The 27682-nt window shown below is 42.2% G+C and overlaps 1 protein-coding gene across 3 annotated transcripts; it reads right to left on the bottom strand.

Annotated features, from left to right (window-relative positions):
- LDLRAD4 (low density lipoprotein receptor class A domain containing 4) lies at window positions 1–27195 on the bottom strand. Of its 3 annotated transcripts, XM_026091011.1 has the most exons (6): window positions 26841–27195; window positions 26082–26660; window positions 25404–25574; window positions 22657–22811; window positions 12626–12679; window positions 1–10762 (listed from the first exon to the last, which is right to left on the bottom strand). In XM_026091011.1, the coding sequence occupies exons 2-6, from the start codon at window positions 26149–26151 to the stop codon at window positions 10220–10222; spliced, it is 993 nt and encodes a 330-aa protein (XP_025946796.1). In that variant the 5' UTR covers window positions 26152–26660; window positions 26841–27195; the 3' UTR covers window positions 1–10219. The 3 variants fall into 3 exon arrangements, with proteins under 3 accessions (XP_025946796.1, XP_025946797.1, XP_025946798.1); XM_026091012.1 differs by lacking the exon at window positions 25404–25574 and having other exon boundaries at window positions 26841–27191; XM_026091013.1 differs by lacking the exons at window positions 25404–25574; window positions 26082–26660 and having other exon boundaries at window positions 26841–27188.
- Window positions 27196–27682: the final 487 nt, after the last annotated feature.

The following is a 27682-nucleotide window of genomic DNA, read 5'->3' as shown; positions in this document are numbered from 1 at the left end:
TGCATTTCATGGTTTTTAATAATTTTGTGCTATGGTTTAACCATAGCATATTAAGAACAAGCATAAAATCTGTATTTAAAACTAACAACAGCACTTAGAGCAACATCTTCCTTTAAAAGTATTGCAATAACAGACCTTAGGTCTAAAAACTAGGACATCACCATTTGCTCAATTAAAAGAGTCAGATACACAACAGTTGAAATCTTTTCCTGTATATAACTGGGAGTTACAGTGGAAAATAAGCAACAAATTAACTGTGTTAAAAGGAAAATAAAAAATTCTTTTTAAAGCAAGCCAGGTTTGTCATAGCTTCACATGAACAGCTACTGAGAAATTCCAATACAGTTGTAAAAAGACTTATTATTTTAATAGATTTGTTTTTACAATAATAAAATTAAAAAGAAAGATTAAATATTCTTGATAGTGCTGTACATATTTCAGAATAACTTGAAACAAAATGGACAAAAGTAAGAGACATGTTGAAAATGTGATCTTGAAAGCCACGATGTTGGAAATACAAGAAAATCCATACAGCAATAAAGCATTTTACACTGTAAAATAACTAGCAAGAAACAACAAAGAAAGGGCCAACACTCTGAAAACAGGCATTTGATGGTAAATTTTAGGTATAACAGCCCGACTGATGTACATGCCATCATGAAATGCTCTGAGCACAGCAGCATTGGGCAGTTGATAGCTATACAAAGATCAAGTCCCTAACAACGCTTATGTCGTCTTTGTACTGTAAGTAGAAAAAGGTTGTTAAAGAATATTAAGGTGAGTGTTCTTATTTTATTTTTGCTGTCCAGCTCTATGATGCCTGAGGCTCTCATAACTTCTGTTTTTACTTTTTTTTTAAATCATGGTTACCTGCCGTGCTTTGTGGTAAACGGAAAAGTGTGAACACACAGCTGTGAATATACTTAATAGATATTCCACTCTTTCCACTGCAGCTTCAAAGCAAATTAGTGCCTTTCAAGGGAAACATCCTCATGTTTGGTCCACTCAGTATGCAAGTTTTGTTATTAGAAATCATATCCTAGATTGCTCCTGCACAAGGTTTACTCTGTAAAGATTCATCCTAGTCAAGGCCTGGGGTTTTTTGTTTGTTTTTCTTCCTTCACGCACAGAAGCTGTACTGCAGTGCAAACAGAAACGTGAAAATGGCCAGCAAGGCATACTTTCAAAACAATTACTCTATGCCCTGACAAACAATAAACAAGTTAACAAATGACAGTCATAAAATATGCATATTCGACTATGGTACATGCCTACTGATAAAACAGCATGATATATAGAGGGATGGATACAAGCTACCTGTAAGGGCTTGATGATGTAGAACTGGCCATAAAACTCACACATTTCTTTAAAACAAAGAAAACAAAACAACTACCATGATCAACATTCAGATAGAGGATGCCTGTGAGGGCTTTTAAAAAGATATTTACAGACAAAAGTATAGCTGAAGTTTCAGGTCAACAGAGAAGTCACCAGAGGCTAGGAAAGGACTGTGCTCCAAGTCCCAATCCTTGCGGGTTACGGACCACATTGAAAGCCCACTGAAACCAGAGGAAGTCTTGCCATTGACTTCACTGGGCCCTGGATAAGGCCCCCTGAGTTTTAGCCTAGCATTGAGCTAGTCATCTGAAAACCAAACAAAAATGCCATCTCAACCATATCCCAACACATTGCTACGGTGCATCTGTGGTTAAAGCCTGACAAGTATAAAAAAGCTACATATAGACAAGAGTATCTATGAAAGATTAGTCAGCATCCATTTGAGAGAGGATTATTCTGTCTTGGACTGATAAACTTTTATACCACCTACTGTCCTGGGATAGTTAGAACAAACAGTTTAGAAAAATAAGTACAGTATCTGCAATTCTCTAAACTAGAACTTCATGTTTAGTTTTCCTGAGGTATTTGCTTTTCCAAACAAACCATGCCGAGAACAGGCGCAGGGCACGGGGACAGACAGCCAAACATGTGGAGACACCGGGGGAGAACCAAACCGTCGAGGAAGGCTGGCCGTGCCAAGAGAGTCTGCCAAGCCGCTTCCCTTTCCCTCCTCAGCTTTGAGAAAACCACGGCTCCCGCCCCAACCTCAAAATCAAAACTGTGAGAGCTGCTGTGCAGGAGGAAGGCTCGCACGTTTGCCCAGCACAGCCGCAGTCACCCGGGCAAAAGTGCCTTCGCTGGTAACATCGGTACCATTTCCCTGAACAAAGCGAGTGAGGCGGGCAAAAGCACTTTGCTGCAGATGTAACTGCAGGAACGCTGGGCTTTCTGCACCTCCAGAAACGCCACCGAAACAAATCAGCTCCCAAACGGACGCTACCATACCAGCAGACATTTGAAGTGTTCGATTGCTTTTTGTGTCATGTTGGGTCTGAAAAGGTTTAGGCCTTTTCCATAATCTTTTGTGAACCTTGGTTTTAGCCATTGCTGTCAGCAGTCAACGTGACAGCAGCGCTGCTGACCCCAAGCACAGGCAAGGAAAGCTGCAGTCTGAACCCTGTATTCAACTCTCTGCAGACTGCAGCTTTTCTTGTCCACCCTTAAGGCTTGCACCCCAGCAGTGACCCAGACCTTCAGCGACTCCCAGCTACTGACCAAGTCTTAAGAACAACTGAAAATGGCAGGATTATGTACCTCGATGTAGTAGGCATAAAACAAGGGATGGTTGTTTTTACAAAACTCTTGTTGTCCTATTTTTGATTTTGCGGGGATGGTTTGGATCAGTTCCCATTTGTCTGAGCTTCACTTCAAACCTAGGCTGTGGACAAAGAGATCTGAAGGGGTTTCGCCCATTTCTAGGTTAAAAAAAAAAAAAAAAAGGTAATTGAGGATAAGAATAAATAATGTATCTGCTGGAGAAGTAGTAACTAATACTGGTCCAACTCAGCAAGAGCAAAGCAACAACCCATAAGAGAAGCATCTAGTTGCAAGGTTAAAGCTGTGGAGGTTTTGTTTGTTTTGTTTTCTTTTGTTTTCCTTTTTCTTAAAGTGACACATTAAAAAAAAAAGAACAAATCTTCACAGCAAAGATGCATCAAACAACCACTTGCTATACACAGGCTAGTCAAAAAGGATTTGTTCAAACCTTTTCCCTTATGATATTATATTGACATTTAATAGGAAAATAAAATACATAGACTTTTTGTCATTTGTATGCATTAATTTGCAAATTTTCTTACAAAAAAGGACCAAGCACAGAAGTTGGCATTCACAAAGTCTATGCCATTTTTGTGTTAAAATTGGTATCATCTATACATTATCTTACAGTATTAACAACATCTATTTGTTTTTGTATGTTTGTTTGTTCTACCCATTGGGTAGGATATGTGCATAATATATTCAAGTTATACACAGCACCATACAAAGAAAAAAAAAAACAGAAGAAAAGACAGACAACTGAAAAAGCACCATTTTAAGTGAGGCACAACAAAGGTGGGAGCGAAAGGCCTGACCCAAAGCCCAGCGCAGTCGGCAAGAGCCTTCCTGCCGCCTTCACCGGGCTGTGGCTCAGGCCCTGCAGAGTGCAAGGGGATTCCTATCTGCTCAGACCTGAACATGAGGCACCTTAGTTGCTTACAAACTACTGACATGCAAACCTCCTCAAAACTATACCTAACACATATGCTTTTAATTTATTAATAACCCTACCACAGCAGACAGACAAGCACAAACCAAGGAGGGAAAGGAGGAAGAAAAAAAAGACAGCTTTGTCACCCACAAGATCCTACACATACCACACTGTTTCAGAAAGCTCACATACCAAGCCATTTAAAACAGCAGCAGCAGCAGCAGCAGCAGCAGCAGCAGCAGCAGCAATATAGCAAAGAAATGACAGCATCATCTCTGGCAGTAAATCACACGGAGGGCAGCTGTTGGAGCGGAGGGGGGAAGTATCTATGTTACGTGTTTGTTTCTCTCTTTATCATAAAACCAACATAAAAAGGTAAGCTCTTTCAGCATTAAAGCGCTACTAGCAATACCTGGGTTGCTTTTGTTCAGTTAAAAATGGAACGTAGACTAGAGCAAGGCAGAAGTAGGAGCCAGGAAAGTTTGCAAAACTCTTCAATACAAAGCCATGCTTGCTTTTTCTTTTGAAAGCAGGAGAAATAAGGTGAGTGGTTACAAAAATGGCATTAGTGGCTCTAAAATACATTTAATGTAAAAAAATTGTGATTCTCGAGAAAACACCAGTGGAGTCCTACATTTGCATGTCAGTGGTACTTACTGGTGTGGTAAAGCACATCATTGAAACTGAGCCATCATCTACACTTGAAAGTCTTTTGGGAAGAGGCAGTGGGGKACTGATGTTGCCAACGGAGGCTGAACTTAACTGGTGTAGCTTCTGCTAATTCCTCAAACAGAGCCATACCAACAAAATGGCCTTTTTGCTGGTGTAAGTGTGCCCCACGGGGCTTTTGCCAGCATAGGCAATGGCAATGAGAGGTGGGTCAAAAGGTAACTTATACCCCTGACTAACAAACAAGGACTGGAGAACTTTTAAGTACAAAAAAACCTTACCAACCAACACTTTCAGCTGGGCCATTCTCAAAAACTTAAATGTCCTAGTGAAACATACAGAATAAAGGAAACTCAGTGAGAGAAATTCAGAGGCTTTGGCAGGGCAACCTCTGTAACTTCAATATATCCTCCTAAGAGATTTTTCCATGTTCTAGAGGGCCTCAATATGTCTTAAACAATACTGTAAGAGTGCCTCTTTACAGGGATTTAAAATATTTGGGGTTGTTTYAGGAGAGCAGTTATAATTGCACTGGTTGGCAAGCAGGCAGCCCAGTAAGGGGAAAGGCCAGTACATGTAAGTAAATTCTTTATAATGCCTTTAGACTAACAAAAAACCAAAGATGCAATCAAAAGCCAACCTTCATCTGAACCCACTATTCAATGGATCACTTGATTCTTAGCATCCGCTAGGTTTGAACTAATGCTTCTGAGACTTGAAAAGCACATTTCCTTCCTGTACATCAATACATGAAGTCTACATTAGGGTTGTCCCAAAAGCACAGGGATTTTTCGAAGCCCAGCTTAAAAAAGAGAGCCGTTGGATGGAAAATACACTAGCACACTGGGTCACAGGTAAGAATTTGCCCAGCAAGAAACTCCCCAACTGATAAAAACAGGGCATGACATCTGCAGGAGCAAAAGCCAAATCTTCCTCATACCTTCAGCTGTTTGACAAATGACCTGTCATTGTTCCCAAGAGCACAATCTATAGACACTTAGCATTTCTGGAAGGTGCTTTTTGGTAGTAACTAATACATAAATAATCAAGAGACAGGATACAGGCACATGTTTGCATGCTGGCATGTGTACACACATGCGCACACRGACATGACTCAATGGTAATGACCAGAGAGAGCTTGGGGACAATCCTAAATATCTAAATATTTTCAAATGTACCAGCAAGCATATTGCTTATCCTTGAAAAAAATTGCAAAGAACAATTTTGGAACATTTATTTTCACCAGCACTACTACTTTCTTTTTCTTTGCCGGTGAAGCCAGGTTACCTTAGTTACTGAGAGTGTTCAGGGCACAGAGTCAGAGAAAGGTTAGTAATCAATCTTCCCTAAAACACTCAAACATTCCTTACAAATCAGGGCATCAGTTTTAAAGTTCAATATCTCACTACCTGGCAGGGTTAGAAATGAAGGTTTCAGACAGCACGGTTCCAGAAAGCCTACATGCCAGGTTCTTTAGCAGGACAAAGCCATTTCCCCTACTCCAAAGAAAGTTCATTACTTCAGGAATAATGTAATTTCACTCCCTGCTCTTCCCCGAAACCACATTCACAGGAAAAGAAGTCTCAGTGGTGCTTCTTGTTTAATGCAACACAAAAATTCAGAGGTTTGGGATACCAGAAGCAGCTTTCAGCTGTGAGAAACTGGTGGGAGAAGTGGGGGCAGGCAATAAAAAGGGAGTAAAATGAGCACAATTTGATCCATGGTTCCAGTGGATCCCATGACTGCAGGAACAGAAATACATTTCTCCCTAGCTATCAAGACTTTGTACACAGGGCATGTGTCTGAGTTTTCATACTTGCAAGAAAAAAACATGCTGTAATAAATTCACATCAGCCTGAAGCTGTATTAAGTGCTGTGTTCATCAATGACAAGACTAGGAGCAGTTTAAAGAAGTCCTCCCTGACAAAATCGTCTTATCACACTGCAGTATCATGTATCCTGCATGTGCTACACACACTACAGAGAAGTGATCCTAACACTGCTCAGTTGAACAGGACTAGTTTTCCTAGTCCTTATTCATATCTTAAAAGAAGGTGCTTCATATACAAAGAGCCTAATTGTACAGCGTTGAGACAAACCCAACCACAGTCAGGCTGAAAGTACATCCAGGACTAGAGTTAAGTGCTAAGTACTCCATTGGGAAAGCAGGAGGGAAACCTCTTTTCTACAGCTGAAAACCCGGCCTTTTCTAGCCCTGGAAGATTATAGGACAAGACACTGAAGAAGGGGCATATTTATGAGCAGGAAGTGACTCATGTCAAGTAACTTATGGAAAAAGGATCTTTTGTGATAGGTAGAAGAGAGGTCATCATGACTTAAAGGTACATTTGAAAAAGGTTTTTTAGCTTGAAAATTGCTAAAATGGGGACAGCACTGGACTGAGTCTAGGGAAGATGCATTATTGGGCAAAGATCAGGAGAAGCAACCAAATTCAGGCTAATGCAATTCATTACACAGAAAACTCCACACATGTGTTATGTAGTTTTTGCACATGATACACCTAAAACAAAACCCCAGTATGGAGGTATCATCCATATGATTAACTCTACAATATTTAGAGAAATCTTTAATAATTTACAAAGCTGCATTTGAGTGGCTATGGAACACAGTTTATTAATCCTTGATATTTTAAAAGGGGAATTTTCCAGAAATACTTCATAGAATTACCTGACTTAAGAGAATACCAATTTTTAAGCCTGTACAGATTGACAGTGATTTCTATTTAATTTTGATATTCCTTCTTTTAGCTTTCTGTCCTGTTAGCAAGTATGTTCTCTCTCAACAACATAAAAAAAAGGAGGAAGAGAACACAGGCTTTTGTAATGGTACAAAGTTGACAGTTCCCATCAGAGATCACTAATATTCATTAGAAAATACCATGTTTACTACTATAATAGCTGACTCTGTCCAAATGAATGGACTGCAAGCTCCCCTACAGCAAGCAACAGATGACTGTGCTTTCTGAGCAGACAGGTGTAACGGCTGCCCATTAGCAGCAGAATCAGAGGAGAGGGGGCAGATGTAGGAAGAATCACAACCATTATGTAAGCAAATACAGTACTATTTTTTTAAGTTTTTTTTAAGTGAATCTTTCCTACAGAACTGATAAAATGGGTTAGTTTTTCCATACAGTTTTTAACCCTCAGTCAAGGCAAATTAAGAGACAACTCTGCGCATGCATCATACCCAACAAGGTTAATGGGATGTGTGCAAACTCACTGGCACTCAGAGGTGGCAAAGGGCTGTCTTCAAAGAAAGCATATTCCCAAGAGGTGACTCTGAAGGTAAGTTCAAGGCCTACTCCTATGAGATCTGTACATGGGGAAAAATTAGTATTTAACTGGTCCAGTGCCAGGGCCTAGCCCAGGTGTGCCCTGACAACATGACGACTGAGTTCCAGTTGTTCTTTGCCCTAAAGGCCTCCCAGCAGAACAATCCATATTTAGGCAACAGCAAAGTATCTGCATAGGCACACGCATTGCCTGACTAAAGGCTCACTTCTAAAGGACAGCAAAGTCACTGAAGACCAAAAAGCAACATCTTGTGCTTTTTTGTCTAAAGATTATGTTCATAGGTTGTCTGCAAAAATTTAATTTCAAAACTTTTACTCCCAGGAACTAGACGTGACAAGAGCCCTAGTTCACAGACAGCCACCTAGTCCTCTCCTAAACTTCTGTCCTGTGGGTCTGAGCGGAAAAAAGTAAGTGAATCCAGTCATATAATCTCTAACCTCTTCCTTCAAATACTACATAAATTAAAGGGCAGTTTTACTCTGCATTATCAGGGTGATTCAGACCAAGAAACAATTACAGTGACAAATGGGGCTGCATATTCAGACTAACAGTTATTCAAATGTTTTCTAAACTAAAATAAGACCGAATTAGCTTATGAAGGAAATAATCTACACTGRGACCCACAAAACACACACACACACACACGCACGCACACACACAGATGCACACTGTTTTGGCATTAAAACTCTGCATAGATCAAGGATTCACGTTAGTTATCAGCGCCTCCAGCACGCAGAAGCCATGCAGAAACCCAACTTCCGGCGAGCGGGACAGGCGCTACGGTACAGCGCTCCTCTGCGGCGCTCACCTGCTGCTGTCGTTAACCTAGCGCAAGGCTTACAAACATAGAAAAAGTGAAAGATCTTAAAATGAAAAAATCTATCACACACACACACACACACATATATATATTAGAAACTATTCAAACTAAGACTCTAAAGGTTTTAACTTTAAGTCCGTTTCTGAAATGCATTTTAAGTGCAAGTTGTGCTTTTTCATGTGCTTGTGATGCCACTATCACCATTTTTCAACTGCCTTCCAGTGCTGCACTTGCTTCCACACAAAACTAGCCAAGGAAGAAATACCCTGTGTGCCATTTTACAGGTAGGTAAAATCTTCCAACTACTTTTAAGACCAGTGTGACAAAACTAGGGCTTACATACACTTAGTTAATACGTAAGTAATCTTTACCCATGGGCATAGTCCTGCTGGCATCAATGGGATGATGTGCACGGAGGAGGGTTGGTACGACAGGGCCCACAGCAAAATTCCAATGGTTTGCTGTGAGATTAACTGAGGCACCCAAGTCACCTCCAGTGATGCTGCAGAAGCCAGCACTGCTTTTGCTGGCGCTCCCAGTACCGCTGCAGAAACTGCATGGGGGGTTATAACTACCAAAGTCCATTCGCTTCAACACGATAGATCTCCAGGGCTGAATTGTAGTATCTAAAAGATGAAATGGGGAGTGAAAAGCACAACAGTCTCATGTATTTTAACAGCATTGCAGGGGAAAAAAACCCCACCTTGCATTTTTAAACAATTTATTGCATAATGCCATGATATGTGACTAAATACATTTCAAACTACAGTGAGGACAGAAACTTCTAAAACCTTAAGTACTGATGATACTGCATTATGAAAAGGAAAAGAATGGCAGCACTTAGTTAGAATCAATATAAATTAGCACATCTGGGATTTTGTTTTGCCTTTTATGAAACAAATAGTCTAAACCACATAATAGCTAAACCCTAATTGATGGAAAATGCTGGGATTTCATATTTGTCTCCTTCCAGCCAAAAGTCTCCAAGACACTTCATTGATGCACTGTTATTTGAATGCAAATTATTGCAAAGACAAGTTAAATGCCCCTGTATTTCTTGATTTGTGTAAGTCAAGAGATCTTAGGGCTAAATCCTGTCCCCTTTCTCTAGCAAACTGGGGGGGGGAGGGGKGTAAACTCCTCCAGATTACTTCTGGGGCTCAATCATTATTCCACAGGTGAAAAGACAACATATAGAAGAACTTCACATAAAACAGTTCCCTCATATATATATTTTTAAACATTAAGATAGTGCAACTTTTTAAAACACATTTATCACAACACAAATTAATTCCTTGCATTCATCTAAGTTCTCAACTTTATACCTTGGCACACAAAACAGGAATTTTGTTTCATATTAAAAAAATCCACACCCTGGGAGAAAAAAAAAGCAAACTGGCCAATTCTTCCCCCATTTATCTAGTAAAACTTTCTTCTTCTTCTTCTTCTTCTTCTTCTTCTTCTTCTTCTTCTTCTTTCTGCCATTCAGTGAGTACAAAACAGGCTGTACAAGCCTCATTTCTGTGCTAAGTTTACTTTTAGAATTAAATAATTGAAATAGTTTATTAAAAAAAATAATATATTCCCCCCCCCTCCTCTGAAACACTGCTCGTAGACAAACTGAATGGAAGTTTGTATTTCTCTCTATGTGATTTGCATCGTGTAATTCCCCTGAAAGGAATCAGAAACAAATAACTGGTTTGCACGTTTGGTTTTACTAAGTTGTACCACTTGAAACGTAACAACACTGCGCACCGGAGCGTGGGGGTTTTCCTCCGCCGCCCTGCTCGAATCTCTCATCTTCAGTTCGAATGCACCTGGGAGAGGAACTTAGACCAGGTTTCCTGGTTTCCTGTCTTGGCCTTTGTTAGGGACTATTGTGCTCTCTGAATTGTTCTGCTGAAACTGAAGTCTGCTCCCCCTCTGCGAGGAAGGAGGCGCATTGCTGTGCTGGTGATGGAAAAAAGAGGAGCCTGGGTAATGCCCCATGACCTCGCTGTATGTCGGGGGTGGTCCTTCCATCCTTCCATTACTGCTATAGTTGGTTGCACTTATGCCCGAATTGCTGCTTGGTGGGCAGGGGCCCCCATTGTACATTGAAATGTCTATCAAGTCGCTATCAAAAATGGTTCGGTTGGGCGGTGCCCTGACGGACTCCCGATTGAGCTCCATCTGCTGTTCTGGGTCCCGGAGCTGCAGCGTGCATGGGCCTTGGTACGGCGGCGGTTCTTCCCCATCAGAAAGGGAGATGGTTGGAGGAAGGTCAATCTCATGCTGCATGTAAGGGTAAGTGGGCTGGAAGCGACTGAAACGGTCCCGCTGCATAAAAGACGGGGTGGTAAACCTGTCCCTGGACCTTGGAGCATACATAATCTGAAACAGGAAGAGAGAAACATGTGACTCTGCATCTGAGCAAAGCTCTGAGGGCGCTCCCGATGAAGAATTGACAAAATGGAAAATGGTTCTTCTTGCCACCTGTCTTAGAGATTAAATCCAGCAAATATTGTGCGTGTGGGCTCCCACATATGTGGATGTGAAAAGGCAGGAGTTGAAGGAAGGACAAGACATTTGAGAACAGCCTCAAGAAGGAAGATGAAGATCCCACACAGCTCCTTCTGACATTATTAAAACATGCAGAATGGAGAGAAAAGATTCTGTATCTGTACATAGCGAAACACTCCAGGCTAGTTTTCTCTCTAGTTTTGAAAATTAATTAGTTTTATGGAAATGTCCCAATACTGAATTTCAGCTGCAGCCTGAGTCTCCCTCTCCTACTTGAGGTTAATGTAATACCCGGCATTATGAAAGAATTCAGATGGTCATTTTAGTACATTTATAGAAAGGTCAAGCATACCTCACACCTTCACTACGACAGCGTATCAGCTATCCTCCCCCCCAGTTCTTAGTCAGAGCTCAGCCTCCAGGGGGGATCTGAAAGGCTTCTATACTGTGGGTGGAAAAAAAATGTCTCTGGCATATTTAAGCCCTGAAGAAGGGCAGGATTTACCAGAGAAAAAGTTCAGAAGACTGTGAGGAACTTCTGCTCCTCACTCAGTCTATTCCAGACATATACAGATACCCCAGGTTCTCAGATCTACATCTATCAAATTGCTGTTCTCATTTTTAGGTCCATGCAGGGTCTTTAGCCCCTGGCCCTGCCATCAGGAAGATTCACTGTTTAATTAAGGAGAACCAGGTAGCTCAGAACAAAGTACCCACAAATGAGCATGTGGAGCAGGAAGCTGTACTAGCTGCATGATAGGAAACATCAGTGATAGGATATGTGCTGTAAATCCTGCCCACGTCCAGGGCTGACTGTTATTACCTAACCTTTATATTCCCGGGAGTTATGTCCCCTCTCTCTGTTGAGATTTGCCCATAAGAGCCTCTCTAGGCAGCTAAGACCAAGAAGGACACCATTCCTTTCTTTGAAAGCCTGGTGCATGGAGGAATGTAGGAAGGAGATTTGAAGGAGTTAGAAAAAGTAGCAATAATAAACCCCACCTTTTTGTAGTAAGCTTAGCAGCTAGAGGACTTACCCAGAAGGTATAAGAAATTCTTTCAATTTTTACATTAGCTGAAGGGGTTCCAACCCATACCTCAGGCTTCTTAGAAGCCTGCTACCACCTGCTTTCAAGATGCTACCATTTTGTGGTGTGGAGGGTCAGCCACTCTTGCCTTTTGAAGCTATTCTTTTTGCCTCACTGCTGTAAACACTCACGGGGCAAGGGCAAGAGGGTGCTTGTTTGCTGAACCCTAATAATTACAGCACTCACCTGGAGGAGACAAGACTCCATATGCATTTTATATTAAAATCAGTTGGGCCACAGAGAAAGAGGAATTAGAAGGAGTCTTTAACCTAGAGGACAAGTTACTTGTAAGAGAAAAAACACAGGCAGAAGAGTAACTGGTCTCCCAGATTCTGCTGAATACTCAAATTACTGAGCCACTGCATGAAAGACAGGTACCTCCACCACTTACCTGTGAACGCCTACTACGATATAGGGAGCTGCTGATGGAGGAGAGACATAAGGTGGGTGCCTTAATGAAAAAGTCTGAGACATTTATGAAATGTGAGTTAAGACAGGCTCAGATGTTCACATGATCCTGGTTCTTGATATATGCTGATAAAGCTTTATTTACTAAATAGCGGGCATGTTTTCAAGAGGGGGCAAATACACATAAAGGGAAACAGGAAAGCACATTGCTGAAGATCAACAAGAAAACTGGCTGTACCTCTGAAGCACCCTGGCGCGAAACCGAGCTTTCTGAAGGCCACAAGCACCCTTCCTGGAAAGCAGAAAAAACAACAAAAGGGAAAAATTAATATATCAAATGACCACCCACCTCAATACTACAACTCTTTTAAGAGCAGTCAGCTTGTAACAACTGGTTACCTCCATCTACAGAAAGGTGATTAACACATTGCCCCCAGCCCTTGGCAACACTCCGAACACAGAGCAAACAGCAGCTTTGTATTCAAGCAAGTCAAGCTCAGTCCGCTCGGAAAGCGCTGTGATGCCAGCCACGGCACCCAGTCTCACAGGCCATAAGGACACGGCAAGCAAGWCAAGGCTATAAGCGTTTGGCAACACACAGGGACAAGAGCATTTCAGCACTTCCATGTTCAGCTAGTACCTGTCACCTCCTAATGTGATGAGGCCACATCAGAAAGGTCAGTAGGTCTGGTGGAGCTGTGCTGCCAGCCAGGCTCCCAGTTACACAAACGAGTCAAACAATTACAGCAAAACCTAATGTTTGTAATCTCATTGAGATGACATTCTTCTGAACCCAGAATACTCTGGTCAAAACTGTCAGTTGCCCAATTCCCACCATAAACAGCAATTAAGCAACTGAGTTTTCAGTCACCAATTCCCCTCTTCAACCACTTCCCCAACTATCTTCTCAGGCTGAAGTATTTTCTCTCTTGCGGCTTGAAAGCCTGTTCCGACACTTTACCAACACTCAGGGCAGAGTAAAAAGGCGAAGAACAACATGTCAATAAGGGAAAACAGCTTAAGGTGTATTTTTATTTTTTCTTTTCAATAATTTTTTAGAGTAGCAATAACTACTGCAAAGGTTTTATTTTACTTGAAAACTTCAAAGCTGAAAGGAACACATCAGAAAAGCTACAAAGCACAGAAATTCAATCTTAGTGCAAGAAACTCAAAACATTATATGGCCATGACCATTTTCTTGGAGCTAAATCAAGTTTTATGATTTTATAGACMTAAGAACAGGAAGGAAAATGCATACTGTCCCAAAAGGTGTTACCCTGTATAGACTGATGTCAAATCCTACTCTCCTGCTTTCTCTCACTGTAGCACCTCTCAGTGTATTTCAGAAGTAAAAATAGACCTAACAAGATGATGATCATGACAGTGCAAGACCAAAAGCCTTCTGTGATCTTGTCAAGATGGTCCACCACAGAGGAAAGCTGCTCTAAGAGGAATCTCCCACAGGATTCAGCTGTTAAGGGAAATGCTTTGAATAACAAAGCTGGCCAATTACTTTTCTTCTATAGCCTTAGAAAGCAGATACAGAAGGAGGCTGACAACTGTGATTATTTCCAACCTCCTTTTGCAAACATCCTCATTTGGAATAACCTGATATGAAGGACAAATCTTAGGTAGATTCTCATACTGCTGTGGCTATATTAAGTTTTGTCTGCAGCAGAAATAATAATTGTTTAACTGTCGTGGCTCAAGTTATACTGGTACCCACCTTCCTTTCCACCACTCCATCACACAGATACCCTCATTTTGAAATATCTGAGGGCGTATTTGCACAATTAAAGACAACCAATTATGAGTAGCTGACCAAGCAGGCTCCCAGCCTGTTGCAATTGTTAAGTAAAACATATTAGTCAAAGCTAAAGTGCCCAATCAACAGCTCATGAGCTACAGGCCATATGTAGTCCAGCAGCAGATTCCTCTGGGTGGTAGTTTGAAAAATATGGTAGTGTGTACTTTACGTTTCATGCAACCGATTCAATCTCAGTTCAGAGGCTCAAAACAGAGGAAAGTCGAAAACAACGACCCAGCTCAGAAAGGAAGGCTATCCACCAGCAATGCTGCTGTTACTTAAGACCCTCTTAAGAAAGAGAGCTGCTGATGTGGAAGTAGAAACAATAATTCCCAGCCTAAGACCCATCTCACCTAAAGCAGGAGAGTAAGAAGAGCCAAGAGAGACAACGAGGTATGTGGGGAACAGCTCCCCGTGCTGAGATGGCACTGGATCTGCGTGCTGAGCCTGGGCCTGCAGACCTGAGAATGAGACCTTGTACCAGACAAGTCCAACAGAAACAGCCTCCTGTTAGATGAGCTCAGTTACTGGTTTCGACTCCTGACACCTGAATCCCAGTACAAGAAAAGACCTTGCCTGGAGGCACTGCAGGTGCTGCAGGGACCCCACAGCCTGTGACTGGGGTGCTGGGATACCTGGGCCAAGACTATGGAGCCCAAGACAAGGAGCCCAAGGCACTCCTGCCTGAGGTTAACTACATGAGGAGGCAGAAGGCTTGATAAGCAGCTGAACTCCAGGCTGCGAGATCCTTAGGACACAAGGCTGAATGATAGAAATTTATTTCTTTCAACAAAGCAAATATGCTTCTCTCACCAAGCAATTTATTAAAAATAAATTTCTAAAATATGGTGCTATTCTTAAAGAAAGGAACTACAATTTTGAATACATCAGCCAATACTGCTCTGTCCTTCAATTTCTGCCTCAGCCTGCCAACCCACAGGGGTACGATGGCCTACAGGAAGCAAGTCTCCCCAAGGAAAGCAGATGTGACTGTTTGAGGTTCAGCTTTCTTTTACCTCTGCACCTAGGGCAGGCAATGGCAGCTCTGTCCCTTCAGAGGTGAGGCAAGTTTATCATTCTCTCTGAAGGAAATCTCTCGCCAAATATGGTGTCATGGAGGAGCCATAAGAAATCTGTATCTCCTGAAGCTTCTTGCCCCTGTATAGTGTACATTAGTGCCTCTTTGCATGTTCTCATCATAATAAAACTAGGAATGAAATCAGTATTAAAAGTAATAGCAGATCACTTCTTTTCTGCTCTTACAGTTTAAGCAGCAGAGCAAGACAGATCTGCAAAGACCACTTAGCTAGAACGCAAGAGACATATCTCAGACTGGCCATACTGGGGTATATGGGAGGTGAATGCCTGGCACCCCAGAAGCAGTGGCCTTGAGGTCCCTCGCCAGTGTTACAGAGCCACTTCCCATCCCATGAGCAGGGCAACAGTGGGCCCAGGCAATACAGCACAGCACGATGCCGCAGCAGCTCACAGCCTCGGTGCAAGCTCACAGTCATGGTGCTATGCTGCCTGGCATGGTGCCAACAGGCATTTTCAGCTAACAAATCCAGAGTGGGCGGTCCTGGACACCTTCTCAAACCAAGTGCCCAGGGATTTGTACAAGCAGTTCTAAGTTATGTACAGCCAAGGATAAACCCAAGTAAATGGAATTTACCTATTTTTCTTGTGGGCAATATATCATTTACCTCCTTCTTATATGCACCCAATAGCTAACCTTACCCACTTCAATCTTCTCTGTCTGAAACAGACCAAAGATGTTCAGGCCTGTGTTTTAATATTTATAATTAAAAGCATGAGAGAGCATACACATTTGTCCCATAAACTGTATTCATTTTCAACATTGTTAGGTTTGGGAATGAAAAAGGATATGAGTCTTCATGGTAAACCCCAGYCCTACAAATAATACAAAAGGAAGAAAAATCTTAGGGTTCCAGCTAGATCTTTTGCTTCCCTTTAGATGTTCCTAGGTTTGAGGATAATTTATGGAAATAATTTGGGGGATTAGTTATTGAAATAATAGTAGTATTTGAGAAATCACTTTGGGTGATTACTTAATTATCTTAAGGTAATGATTATTTAAGTCAAGGTTTAAAACTTATGAGACTGGGTAAACCTAAGCTAATCTGCTTAATTTGTATTTTACAAAGATTTAAAGCTTCAAGAATTAAATAGTTTAGGAAGGTGACTTTTCAAGGCCATTTGGGCTTCCTGGACCATGCAGTGCCATCCAGCTAACTTGGTTCAGGAAGAAAAAGATTTGCTGGAAGACAGATTTTGATGTTTTTAACTCAAGATAAATTACAAATAAAATTTTATGCTCAGTAAGAAAAATTCCTCAAACTGTAATGAAGCAAAAGCAACCTATATGATCCAAATTCCAAAAAGGTCTACTATTATCTTCTGATCAAGTGTATCTTCCAACCCTTGGGTGGTTTGGAAACCCCTAACTGATTTGGAATGGGTTTTATTTTCAATTGCCAGCCTCCCCTGGGTCTGTACATATATTCTGTGTTTACTATGCTTATTTACTGACTCTCTTAAGGAAATTTCTTTCCAGTTTTAAGCTTCTGACAAATAGAACTGCCTGAAATTATATTACCTGAGAAGCAGAAGCTAGTTTTTCATTTACTGAAATGCACTAGAGGTACTAATTTGTTCCTTTTTTTTCCCATCTGTTTTCACATAGAAGGTACCTCTTTTACACTTGACTAAACCCCTCTCCCTTTTTTTAATACACTCCTGCCTTTTGCAGATGAAATGTTTCAGGTGTAGTTTCTGATTTTGGCCCTAGGTGGCAGTAATACATTATACCAGGTTAAAGCAGTGGGTTACTTGAAATACTCTGGGAAGACAACACAGGCAGGTTCCTTCCTCTCTACTTGTTCTTGGGTTATACAGACCATCACGGCTCTTAAAATCATAACATTTTCCCTCTGAACACAAGCAAAGAAAAACTGCTGTGTATGCCCTAACAGAATAACAGAATGACAAGTATTACAGCAAGATTGCTCTTTCCCTTAAAAGCTGTATTTCCCAAGGGCAGGAAAGGTTACAGTGTCTGGCAGAACGGTGCATAGTATCAAAGAGAAGAGGTACGAAAAAGGGAGAAATAATTACGGAGAGAACCAAACCTCTCACTTGTCTTCTGCCTCCCTAGAGTTATAGTCATAGTGATTATTTCTGCTGCTTAAAGCTTTAAAGACTTTATTTCTCCAACTTCATAGCGCTTTACCATACAATCTTAAGTAATCTTCACTTCATGCAGCGGAAGAAGTAAGTGCTATTATCCTTCCTCCTTTATTTGGAGATGAAGTAACTTGCCCAAGGTGACACAGTGAGTCAGTAGTAACTAGAAGCAGGAGCTCCTAGCTAGACCTACCTGCAGATTTCATAGACTGTGCTGCCCTTATTAAAGACGTTCTGCCTTTACTGCAGTAGGCTTCAAACAGCAGCCGCCAGCACACGCTGTCCTTGCTGGCAGCACACCTTGCAGAGAGGCAAGCCCCTGCATTCCTCGCATGGGCAGCAGGAGAGCAGAGCACACGTTCAACACCCACAAACAGCTGCCCAGTAGGAAGGAAATGGGGTTGGCCAATAGGGTGGTCTATACAGTTACTCACCCGCTTACGCTCTCTCCTGGCTATAGACTGGGTTCTTGTTCCCACCAGGACTGATTTCTTGCTTTGCATGTTGATATAACAAAACGAGAATGAGCAAGTCAGGGATGCCGGCAGGGAACAGAAGTAATAATGCTAACACTGGTGGGGCATAAGAGGCAGGACCAACACTTGAAACCATGAACAAATCCCTGGAGTTATCAATATTGCTGAGTACCAACATATCTGTCATCCTCCTGATTTTTCCCTTTTTTATTCCAAAATAGCTGTTCCAGCTAAATTCAGGGAAGAGCACAGTATTTTTACAACTGCTCTCCTGGAACTTGGCATTCGAGATGGGCATTATCAGCRCTCATCCTAATGAAAGCTGACACAATCCTCCAGCAACGCTGCCCATCGAGGTGGGAGGCCTGGAGGCAGGGGCCAGGCGGGCTAACCACCTGGCATGATGCACGCAGGGACTTCTGCCAGGAGTGGGTCTAGGACAATCAACTGTTCAGTACTCTTTTAACATCCATTTTAGAAGAGAAAAAGACACAAAGAGACAAGCAGCCAGGATGGGGAGAAGGAATCAATATAGGAACATCAGAAGCTCATTAAACATCTCCCCATGAGTCACTTTTCAGATCTGCTTTCCCTCAGTGCCCTCCTGGAAATCATCAGTGATGACACTAAGTTAATCATCAGAAAGCAAGATTTATCTTGGTTTTGCCCCAGCAAAGAGGATGGTACCGTGGCAGTCACTCGGCCAGCACTATCTACATTCCAGCAAAATCATTTTGGTTACCAAGAACGCTGCCCTCCCTATAAAATGTCAGTCCTTGCAAGCCACAGCCAGCAACTCTTCAGCACACATCTCCCCTGAGGCATCAGACGTACCCCGTGCATTGCCATGTCTCTCCAAGGAGAGGTTGTGCTTCAGTGGTGAAGCACTAGCGGGTCCGTCCATGGTATATGCAGCACTGTACAGCCTCCGCCTGCCCCTCAGCTCCTCTGCAAAGCTGGGCTGCCTCGCTCCCGGCTGCAAAGCCAAACACTCCTTAGGGATCCTCCAGCAGGGGGAAATGTTTAATATTTTATTCATCATGATATGGACACCATTCAGCATTGTACGTGCTCACTTCAGGTTGCCTTTCGTGTCAACGTGGCTGTCACTCAGCACCGTTTGATCCCTCACAGTTAATGTCGCCAAAACTCATATTTCTGCTAATATTAAAGCCATGATTAAATTCCACCTGAACTGATGGAGCAAACAGGGTTTGTAGGTTTTAATATCCCTGCTAGAAGACAGCAGGGCGCAGGGCTTGCCATGCAGGGCTGGAAGGAATCCTCAGCAAAACCACTATAGGAAAATGCAGTATTTCTGAGCACTCAGATCACCCTGCCCAGTGTGTGATCTAAGGTCTCAGCACACTAATCAAGGTAATTAAAATTAAAAAAAAAAGACAGACCAAGGAAAATTTTGGAAGAAGATAAGACTCCAGAAGGGAAAAAAAGGAGGAGAAAAGAAAAAAAGGAAAAAAGGTAAAGATCTTCTGATGAACACAAAGGAAAGTACATTTACAGTACAAGAATGTAACAACTACTTTTCAGCATGCATTTCCCATAGAGCAACCGATATTTTTTCTGGGATCAGTCCGTTTTCTGCCCTTTGTGTGTTACTAACATTTGTGAGTCTAACGATATTTGGTGTTCTTTTAACCCTCTAATTTCTGGACTCAGAAGACTATGAGAATTTCAAATTCCACACTTTTTTTTTTTAAAACACATAGGAAGTTTAGCCAGACACAGAAGAAACCCATATGCACAGCTTTTTTTTCATTATTTTGGAGGCCTGACTCCATGAGTTTTAAAGGTGTGAGGCTGGTTATAAAGGTGGTAGAGAACTTACTTGTCCACTTACATTACATTTTTTGAAAGATACAGAATAAAAAGATCAGCTGTTGGATACTGGGTCTTTATGGCATCAGAAATCTGTGCAATTCAGCTACAGTTCAGCTGTTGGAACGCATGATTGTCTAGAAATAGGACTGGCTTGAGAAAAAGGAACAAAATTGAACATAATGCATGCATGGAAAAAATGGTCCATCGAATCAGAGAGGCCAGATTCTGCTTCTTGATACACCCCTGCAACTAACATGAAGGGGGTTTCACTTCATAGTCAACTACAGGAATTGGCCAACAGCCAGTTCATTTACTTTGTTATTTTCTTTCAAGCAGTACTGCTAACTTCCTCTATTTTCATTCACCATTTCTCAAACAACAAAAGGCCTGAGTCAGAATGGTATTTTCTTTAGACACTAGTAGTTAATAAACCTTTAAATCTGTTTTCAGAATCTGTATACCATAAAAACCCTGTTCCCTGGGAAGCATCCCAGTTACCAACAGCATTCACGCACCGAACAAAGCCTGCCTGGTTAAAACATGAATGTATTTTAGAAGGGTATAATCTAACTTGTATTTTACTACTCATGTACTCATATCTATTTACCCTGTGCAATTCACTCAGCTTTGGACAATGAAATAGACTGGTCATTTCCAGTTTCACTTCACAGAATAAATGCTTTCATTTCCTGATTCTCATGCATTGTACACTGCTTTTATTATTTGTAGTGTGAATAGCACATAACTAGTTTCCATCAGAATTTCCTTCTAACACCAAAGACAAAGGAAAAATCAAACATATGACATCTGATCTCAGRGACCACTGAAGTCCTGTTCTGCATAAATATGACAATCTTTTAAGAACAGTTTTGGCTTATCCGAAACCCAGATGAGTAATAGTGATGACAAACCTGTACCAGAAAGTCTTCAGAAGAATTAGTAACCAGTTCTTGCCGACCAATCATCAATTCCTATGAAATACTCACTTGACTATGATTATCATTACTTAAAAGGGTGTCATCAAAATGAAACTGAGTCAATGTTTTAAAAATGATTTAAGAGCAGTTTTGGATACTAAAGCAGCTCCTGAGTCCCCACTGCCTAATCACATGTCCTTAATCACAAAAAGATGATGTTTCCTCCCTTGCTTCCAAGAGAAAGGCCCAATTCACTCTAATAACAGACAATACTAATGAACCATACAAAGAAAATAATGAGTTACTTCATGCATTTGACAGCTTACTGCAGTTTTAAAAGGTTTCCAAAGACGAAAATACGTTTCCCTTATCTTAAATTATTTCATTTTAGGCACTACTCGTAGCAAATGTAGCTAACATTTTTCAGACAGAAGTGTGGTTCTTGAATTACTGTGTCCATTTCAAAGAAATTCTCAAATTAATCTAACAAATTTTTCCAGCACAGAAGTCCACAAGGTTAAAGTTTCACAAGCTCTAACTTCATTTGTAACCAAATTAGTACTAAGTATTTGTGAATTACCAGAGTGACAGGGAATGAGTCTACCTTCTCTCGAGGAGACAGTTCCTTTCCTTTCGATGCAGCCTCTGAGGTGCGAGTGCTATTCATATCAGCAACAGAGCGCAGGTGATGTGTTAAATGAGAGCTTCAAGGGCTCTAGTTTTGCTCTGTTTTACAGGTGCCTTTCAGGACAAAGTTGCATGGAGCGCAACTTCACGGCAGCAGTTCAGGGTAAATCCTGGTGCCACCATTCCTGCCTCCTCCTGTGCCAGCAGTGTTATGCTTGTGCCCATGCCCTTCACTCGTTCAGGGAGCTGATCTGGTTGAAATCTAACTGGGCCAAAAAAGCAACTAGTTTTCAGCCAGATGAGCTCCCTGAAGCCTCCCACCGTGTCATCACCAGCTCCCCAAGGAGCACAAGCAAAGAGATGAGAACACATGACAGGGGTGGAAAGAAAGGTGAGACAGTGGACTCAGCCTTTTAAACTATTATGGGACAGTGCCTTCCAGTCAAAATTGTATGTTTTTTTTTTGACAGTGAAACAAAATGAAGCAGTGAACCCAGTACTGTTGCCAGGAATTCAATGCACCATGAAAGCTACCCTCACAAATGGCCCTGCAGCCACATCAGGCAGCAAAGAGGCCAGGAGCAGCACTCTGAGGACATCGAAGAGCACATCAGAAAGGATCTCCCTGCAACAGCACGGGATACTCTGTGGCACTGCGAACTTGGGGGGATATATCAAGGTCAGAGATGCTCTGTGGTTAACCCAAACAAGAGAGCGATGCATCCCAACTGGTAAACATGTCTCRCAAGCCAAGTTAACTGGGTTGGCAGAGGACAGACTTTACCACAAGACTTGACTCAGATTCAGTCTTAAGCCTTCGGCTCTATAACAAGGCATCTTAACCACCCAATTCCTTGGGGAGAGATCATTTGCCTAATATTTTCTTGCTGCTGGAGCGAGACAGATAAAATGCTATATTTTCCTGGGCCATTACTGGACTAGCATTTTGGATCCAGCAAACTGTTATTGCAGTTTCACAAAACAATAATAGTGGTAAAACTCCAGATGGTATTAATAAATATACAGAAAGCCACAGCAACATGTATTTAACTCTTCACACTCCAACTGTGTGAAGGGGGGGAAGTCCCCTCCACTCCCCTTCAAACTACAGCAGCGGCAGTGAACAGGATTTTGTATTTGAGCCCCCAAACCCAAAACGAAGAAAAGCTACATAAAACAAAGCAGGGCCTAAAAATAATCACAGGCAGTACATTTTAAACTCATGTTCTCAATTTTAGTCTACTGATAAATACAACATCAGCAACAAACCTAACTACAAGCAGTAGCAGAAACCAGAAGTTTTTCAGACAGTTGCCCATATGAGAGCTTCTCAGGAGCCTTTGATACAGACCAGTACAGCATGAGTCAAGGAAGCTGGTACAGGGGAGCTCATACTCACTGTCTGCAAAGTTTCTTCCTGCCTTCTGCTTTGGCTCTGTCGGTTGATAAAGGAGCGTGTCGAGAGTTTGTAATGGTTCAACAAGCAGATGATCACTACCACCATAACAGTTATAACCACAATTATAATGATGATTTGAACAAACTCCAGTTCAGCTGCAACAAGGAAAAAGAGAGAAAAGAAAAATGTCAATCACACACAGAATGTCAGTAATCAAAGCAATAATTTGAAAACACCCACTACTTCATCAAACTGATCCAGATTAAGATGTTTACTGGTGTCCATTTTGCAAAATTTTGCAAAGAAATATGTGTCCTAAAAAGAATGAATTCTTTTTTATTTTTCAGCAGTGCTGATCAATCGATACTGAGTGGCTGCCAATCAAAGGTAAGAAACTTCCCAGTGATCCTTCACTGCAGCCCCCACAGGTAAGAAGCTCTTCAGCAGAAACACCAAGGATGATCCTTTGGATAATACAACAATTCCACTTTAAAAAATAAAAACTATTTTAATAGCCATCTGCAATACAAACAGAGGCTAAGAGGGCTCCATAAGCTTCAAAGCAGGGGTCACGGAGAAAGGAATCGGGACACTGTATGTAGTATTTCAATGATTAACTTTTTGCTGTTAGACTCTATCTACCAAAAAGGAATGGGGGGAGACTATCCTTAATTTTAATCAGCTAAATAGTGTGAAAGCAATGAACAGCCTTGTCTTTAACTCACATTACCTAAACCAAGTTGAAAACAAACTTTTGTCCTCGTGAACCTATGGGTAGTGTTTTCTTCAGTTACTTACTCCCCTCCAACTAGAGTAAAATTCACTTTTTAGTACATTGCTATACATTTAAAAGTCTAAAAAGAGTTCTGGTACTCTAAACCAAGACATGTTCCTTTATGGTTAAAAATGACATCAGGGCTTACTTGTTGCAAGATACACAACACAATGAACACCATAAAAGCCCATCATTTTATCAAAAATCCTGCCTGTACGACAAATACAAAGTATATTTAGAATCAAATCACTTGCAGTCACTCTTGTACCCTTTCAGCTATAGCAGAGCAGCATGGATGAGCAAGCTAAGGGAAGATATTGCCCCTTGGAGTTACGCAGTTGCTGGTATTTCTATGGAAACTGCATTGCTCACAGGGGACGCTCTCATCTTCAAAGACAACCTCCAGTTAACGGGAGGAGGTCTTTGGTTGTCGGGGAGGTAAAAAGGAGTGAAGTGGTGGGAGTCGCTCCGTTCTCAGCACTTTTCAAAAATGACACTACTTTTGGGTGCCAAAATGTGACTTTAGGAACTCGATAGTAAATTCCTGTTTTTAAAAAGCCAATGAGGAAAAAAAGATACCAAAAGTTAAAAAAACAAAAAGACAAAGCAAATATACGGGAGAGAATAAGCTTTCTCACTTAACTCTTTCATTTGTAGTCATCTCACCCTTCTGTGCAATAACAGTAGCTGAAGCTTACGCAAACACAGTATGACTATGAAGCTGAGCTAGAAAAGTACTGTTCACACTCGAAGTTCAAAATGTCCTGCGGTGGAACTAAAGGAAACCCAAGTTTGTTTCATTATTCTAAGATTTCTTCCAAACAAAACCTCAGTCTTCGAGACCTGGGAGGGTGCTGGTGCCTGAGGGAGGCCGGCTCCAGATGTGCTAACACCGGCTTGTGCCCTGAAAGTCCAGCAATTTGCCTCAAGTTTGCAATGGGCAGGAGCGTGCAAAGATCTAAGCAGTGAGTTTCTGCRATCCTCCCATGAGTAGCTGAACTTATTCAAAGCCACAGAAAGATTAAAGGGCCCTCAACAATGCAACAATATGTCTATCATTTAATTTCTCTTTTCTGTTAAGTACCATCCATTCATTAGTAACACCGTCAACACTTATGAATAATTTCATTACTCAGTGCTTTGCAGCCTCCCTCTGTTTTTTGCTATCAAACCCATATGCAGCAGCCTCTGTGCCATTTTTTGTCCTGAGGCACTGGAAGCTAATGATGTCAGCACTAAAAGATCCAAAAGCAGCAAGCACAGAAATTAATTAAAAAACAAAACAAAACAAAACAAATGCTTAAGTATACAGCCAATTTTTTCCTGGGTCAAAAGTGCAGAATACAGACTTGACACAAAAGACAAATGTTGCAATTCAGATTCTGTGAATAGTAAGTATCAAAGGGTTTCTTCACCCCCAACTTTTTTTTTTTTTCGGACCATGTAATATTTTATGAYGGGAAGCTGAGAGACTGTTGCTAAAGGGCAACATGCAAAACAAGCAATGTTGATTTAGGCTTTCCTAGAATGCAAAGATCACTGGAGTGACATGTTGCTTCTATATCTGCCAAGGGCAGAGTCTTCTAAATTTATCAAGGCCCCAGCATTTCAGGGGCAGGGGACCGCTCCTCTCCTCTACAGGTAAAGGATTAGGATTGGGAGCATTTCCCTCTGGGGCGAAAATCATTTGAAAATAAATGACTGAAATGGGGCCATATTACAAAATCACAGCGCACAGGCRTGCGCGTACACCATTTTCCAAGTTCAGCTTTATATTACAAACACTAAAACGTAACAAAACTTCCCAATGATGTTTGAGAGGATTTTCTCGCTGGAGAGGGGAGGAAAAGGGAAGGGGAGGGAGATGTTTAACATYTTCTCGCTCCTGACTAGTCCTCCTCCTAATCACTAGGTTATTAATAGGCAAAAGAAAAGAGAAAAAAAGACAAGAACAGAAGCAGTCTCTAGTTACCGACACTGCTCAAGGCAACGCCAACAGTTTCTGACGGCTGCTGACACACTGAGTCACTTCGGTTCCTCTCCCCCCGCCTGCCTCCTGCCCCTCTGACGAAGTCTGTGGCACGTGTCCGCGTGTGTGAAAAGCCCTGGCACCCACGGCGCTCCACTCCATAAACGTGTATTCCTTAATATGGATTTTTTCCCACAAATTAAGCAGGGAAGAAGGTGGAGAAAGAAAGAAATGATACACTTTTACCACCCYATGTCTCTCTCTCACACACACACATATATATTTCTTCACACACAGGAAATAAAATTTATAGTACATTTTTCCCAGAATATTTTTCCTCATAAATGCACAACAGGAAAAAGGCAATTATGTATTTAAAGAAAACACCTTCACAGAAAAATAAGAAAAGAAGAAATAGTTTCTTATCCTATCAATAATCACACAAGCGAAAACACCTGGATCATCACCCTACATTATCCTTTGAAAACAAGCTCTGTCTCGCAAGCAATAAAAGCCCTCCTCAACGTCGTAGGGCTCCCACTGCAAGCCGTTCTCTGAGCCGAGCCGAGCCGGCAGTATTACACGTGGGATTTCACTCCACTTCGCTCAGACAGAGCTCAGGGACTAAACTCACAGTAATTCTAGTCATGCAAATACATTAAATAAATAAAATGGGAGTACCTCTTTCCAATAACAGGTCTTTTAACCGTGCATCCTTCACCGCTGTACTGTTAAGCTGCTCACTGGACATAATCGTGTCCTCTGGAAAAGGGATTCGAGCCTTGCCGAGAGCCCCCCGAGCAGGCGCCACATCACCGGGCGGCCTCTGGCTCCACGCCGCGGGGGAATTGCGTCTCGCGGCCGCTCGCTCGGGGCCACACAGGTGCAGCCAGCGTGTTTGCTGTCTGTCTGTCTGTCTGTCTCTCCCTCTCTCTCTCTCTCTCTCTCCCGTATATCAGCAGGGCCCGGCCCAGGCGCTAGACAAAATGCTGTGGCTCAGACCGCAGACTGTGGCTACCAATTATCAACTGCCATCAGCAGAGAGCAAGTCGCAAAGTAGCAGGAACCTGGCGGTGCCGTGGAAACCGATAGAGAGTCCAAGTCTCCTATCTTCAGACCAGCTGAAGCAGACTTTCACTCTTGTTTACCCAAAAAAGCGTACATAYGGATACCGCCGGTGTGTACATATGCACACAGACACACCGAGGCAGCAGAGACGTACACTTAAACTCTTAACAACACAATCTTTCTAGGCTTTGTCTGGAACAAAATGAAAGAAAAAAAAAATCAACAAGAGGAAAAAAAAAATCTGCAAAGCTCGACTCTTCTTCTTCTCCTTCTCTCTTGATCCCTGCCACAAGACTTTTGACTTGCGTGTCGGTGGATAGCGAAAGAGAGAGCGAGAGAAAGAGAAAAGTAAAAGAAAGATGCATATCTTACCCACGCCACACACGTAACAGCTTCACGGCTCAGCTGCGTTGCTCTTTAAACCAAGACCAGTTGACACTTAGAGGCTCCTAATTCTTCCGCGTTTCTGATCCAGCTCGACGTGCGTCATTCCTGGCCCCAAACCCTGCGCTCGCTCCTTTAGTCAAGCCTGCGCTCTGCTCTGCTCCCTCCCTCCCTCTGGCTCGCGCTGCAAGGAGGCTCCGGCTGCGGGGAGCTGCTCGCACACGTTCCTCTGCCGCGGCTGGGCGCCGGGAAGCACTGGGAAGCTCCCACGGAGAGGCCAGCGAGCAGGCTGCCGCGGAGCTGCTCGCCCGAGGGGCCGGGGCCGCCTGCAGCCGGCTCCTCCGAGCCGCCGCTCGGGCAGCGCTGTGAATCGGCGCTGGGCGCCAGCAAAATGCAGAAAGTCGCTCCACGGGAAGGGGGGGAACTAAGCACAACTGGTATCAAGTATCACACGCAAGCTTCAGGCTCGGAGATCTCGTTATATCTGAATTATAGACGCTGGGAGTTTTCCACTGTATTTGCAAAGCGGTGCTTAGTGTATAAATGCCAGTTGTTCTAAAAAGGTCAATCGCCCCCTGAAGCAATAAACTTTTCCAAATTATTTAACAGTCCAGACTGTTCTGTGCCTCTTCCTTCTCCATTAATTTAAAAAGGTGTCAGCAAGGAAATTTTATCCCCARTTCTTCACTGCTTATCTTTCCCATGTTGCAGGCATACAGCCATTAAAAGCGACCACAGAAACCTTCAGAATTTGAAGTTGCAAATTTATTATGAAACATTTTAGGGAGAGTTATAGGGTTTAAAATATTCAGGTGACACATCCCGGCATA

This window comes from Apteryx rowi, unplaced genomic scaffold, assembly GCF_003343035.1.
Source record: "Apteryx rowi isolate R43461 unplaced genomic scaffold, aptRow1 scaffold_891, whole genome shotgun sequence".
Taxonomy (NCBI): domain Eukaryota; kingdom Metazoa; phylum Chordata; class Aves; order Apterygiformes; family Apterygidae; genus Apteryx; species Apteryx rowi.
Note: the sequence above shows the minus strand (reverse complement) of the source record. Positions and strands in the feature narration are given on the sequence as shown.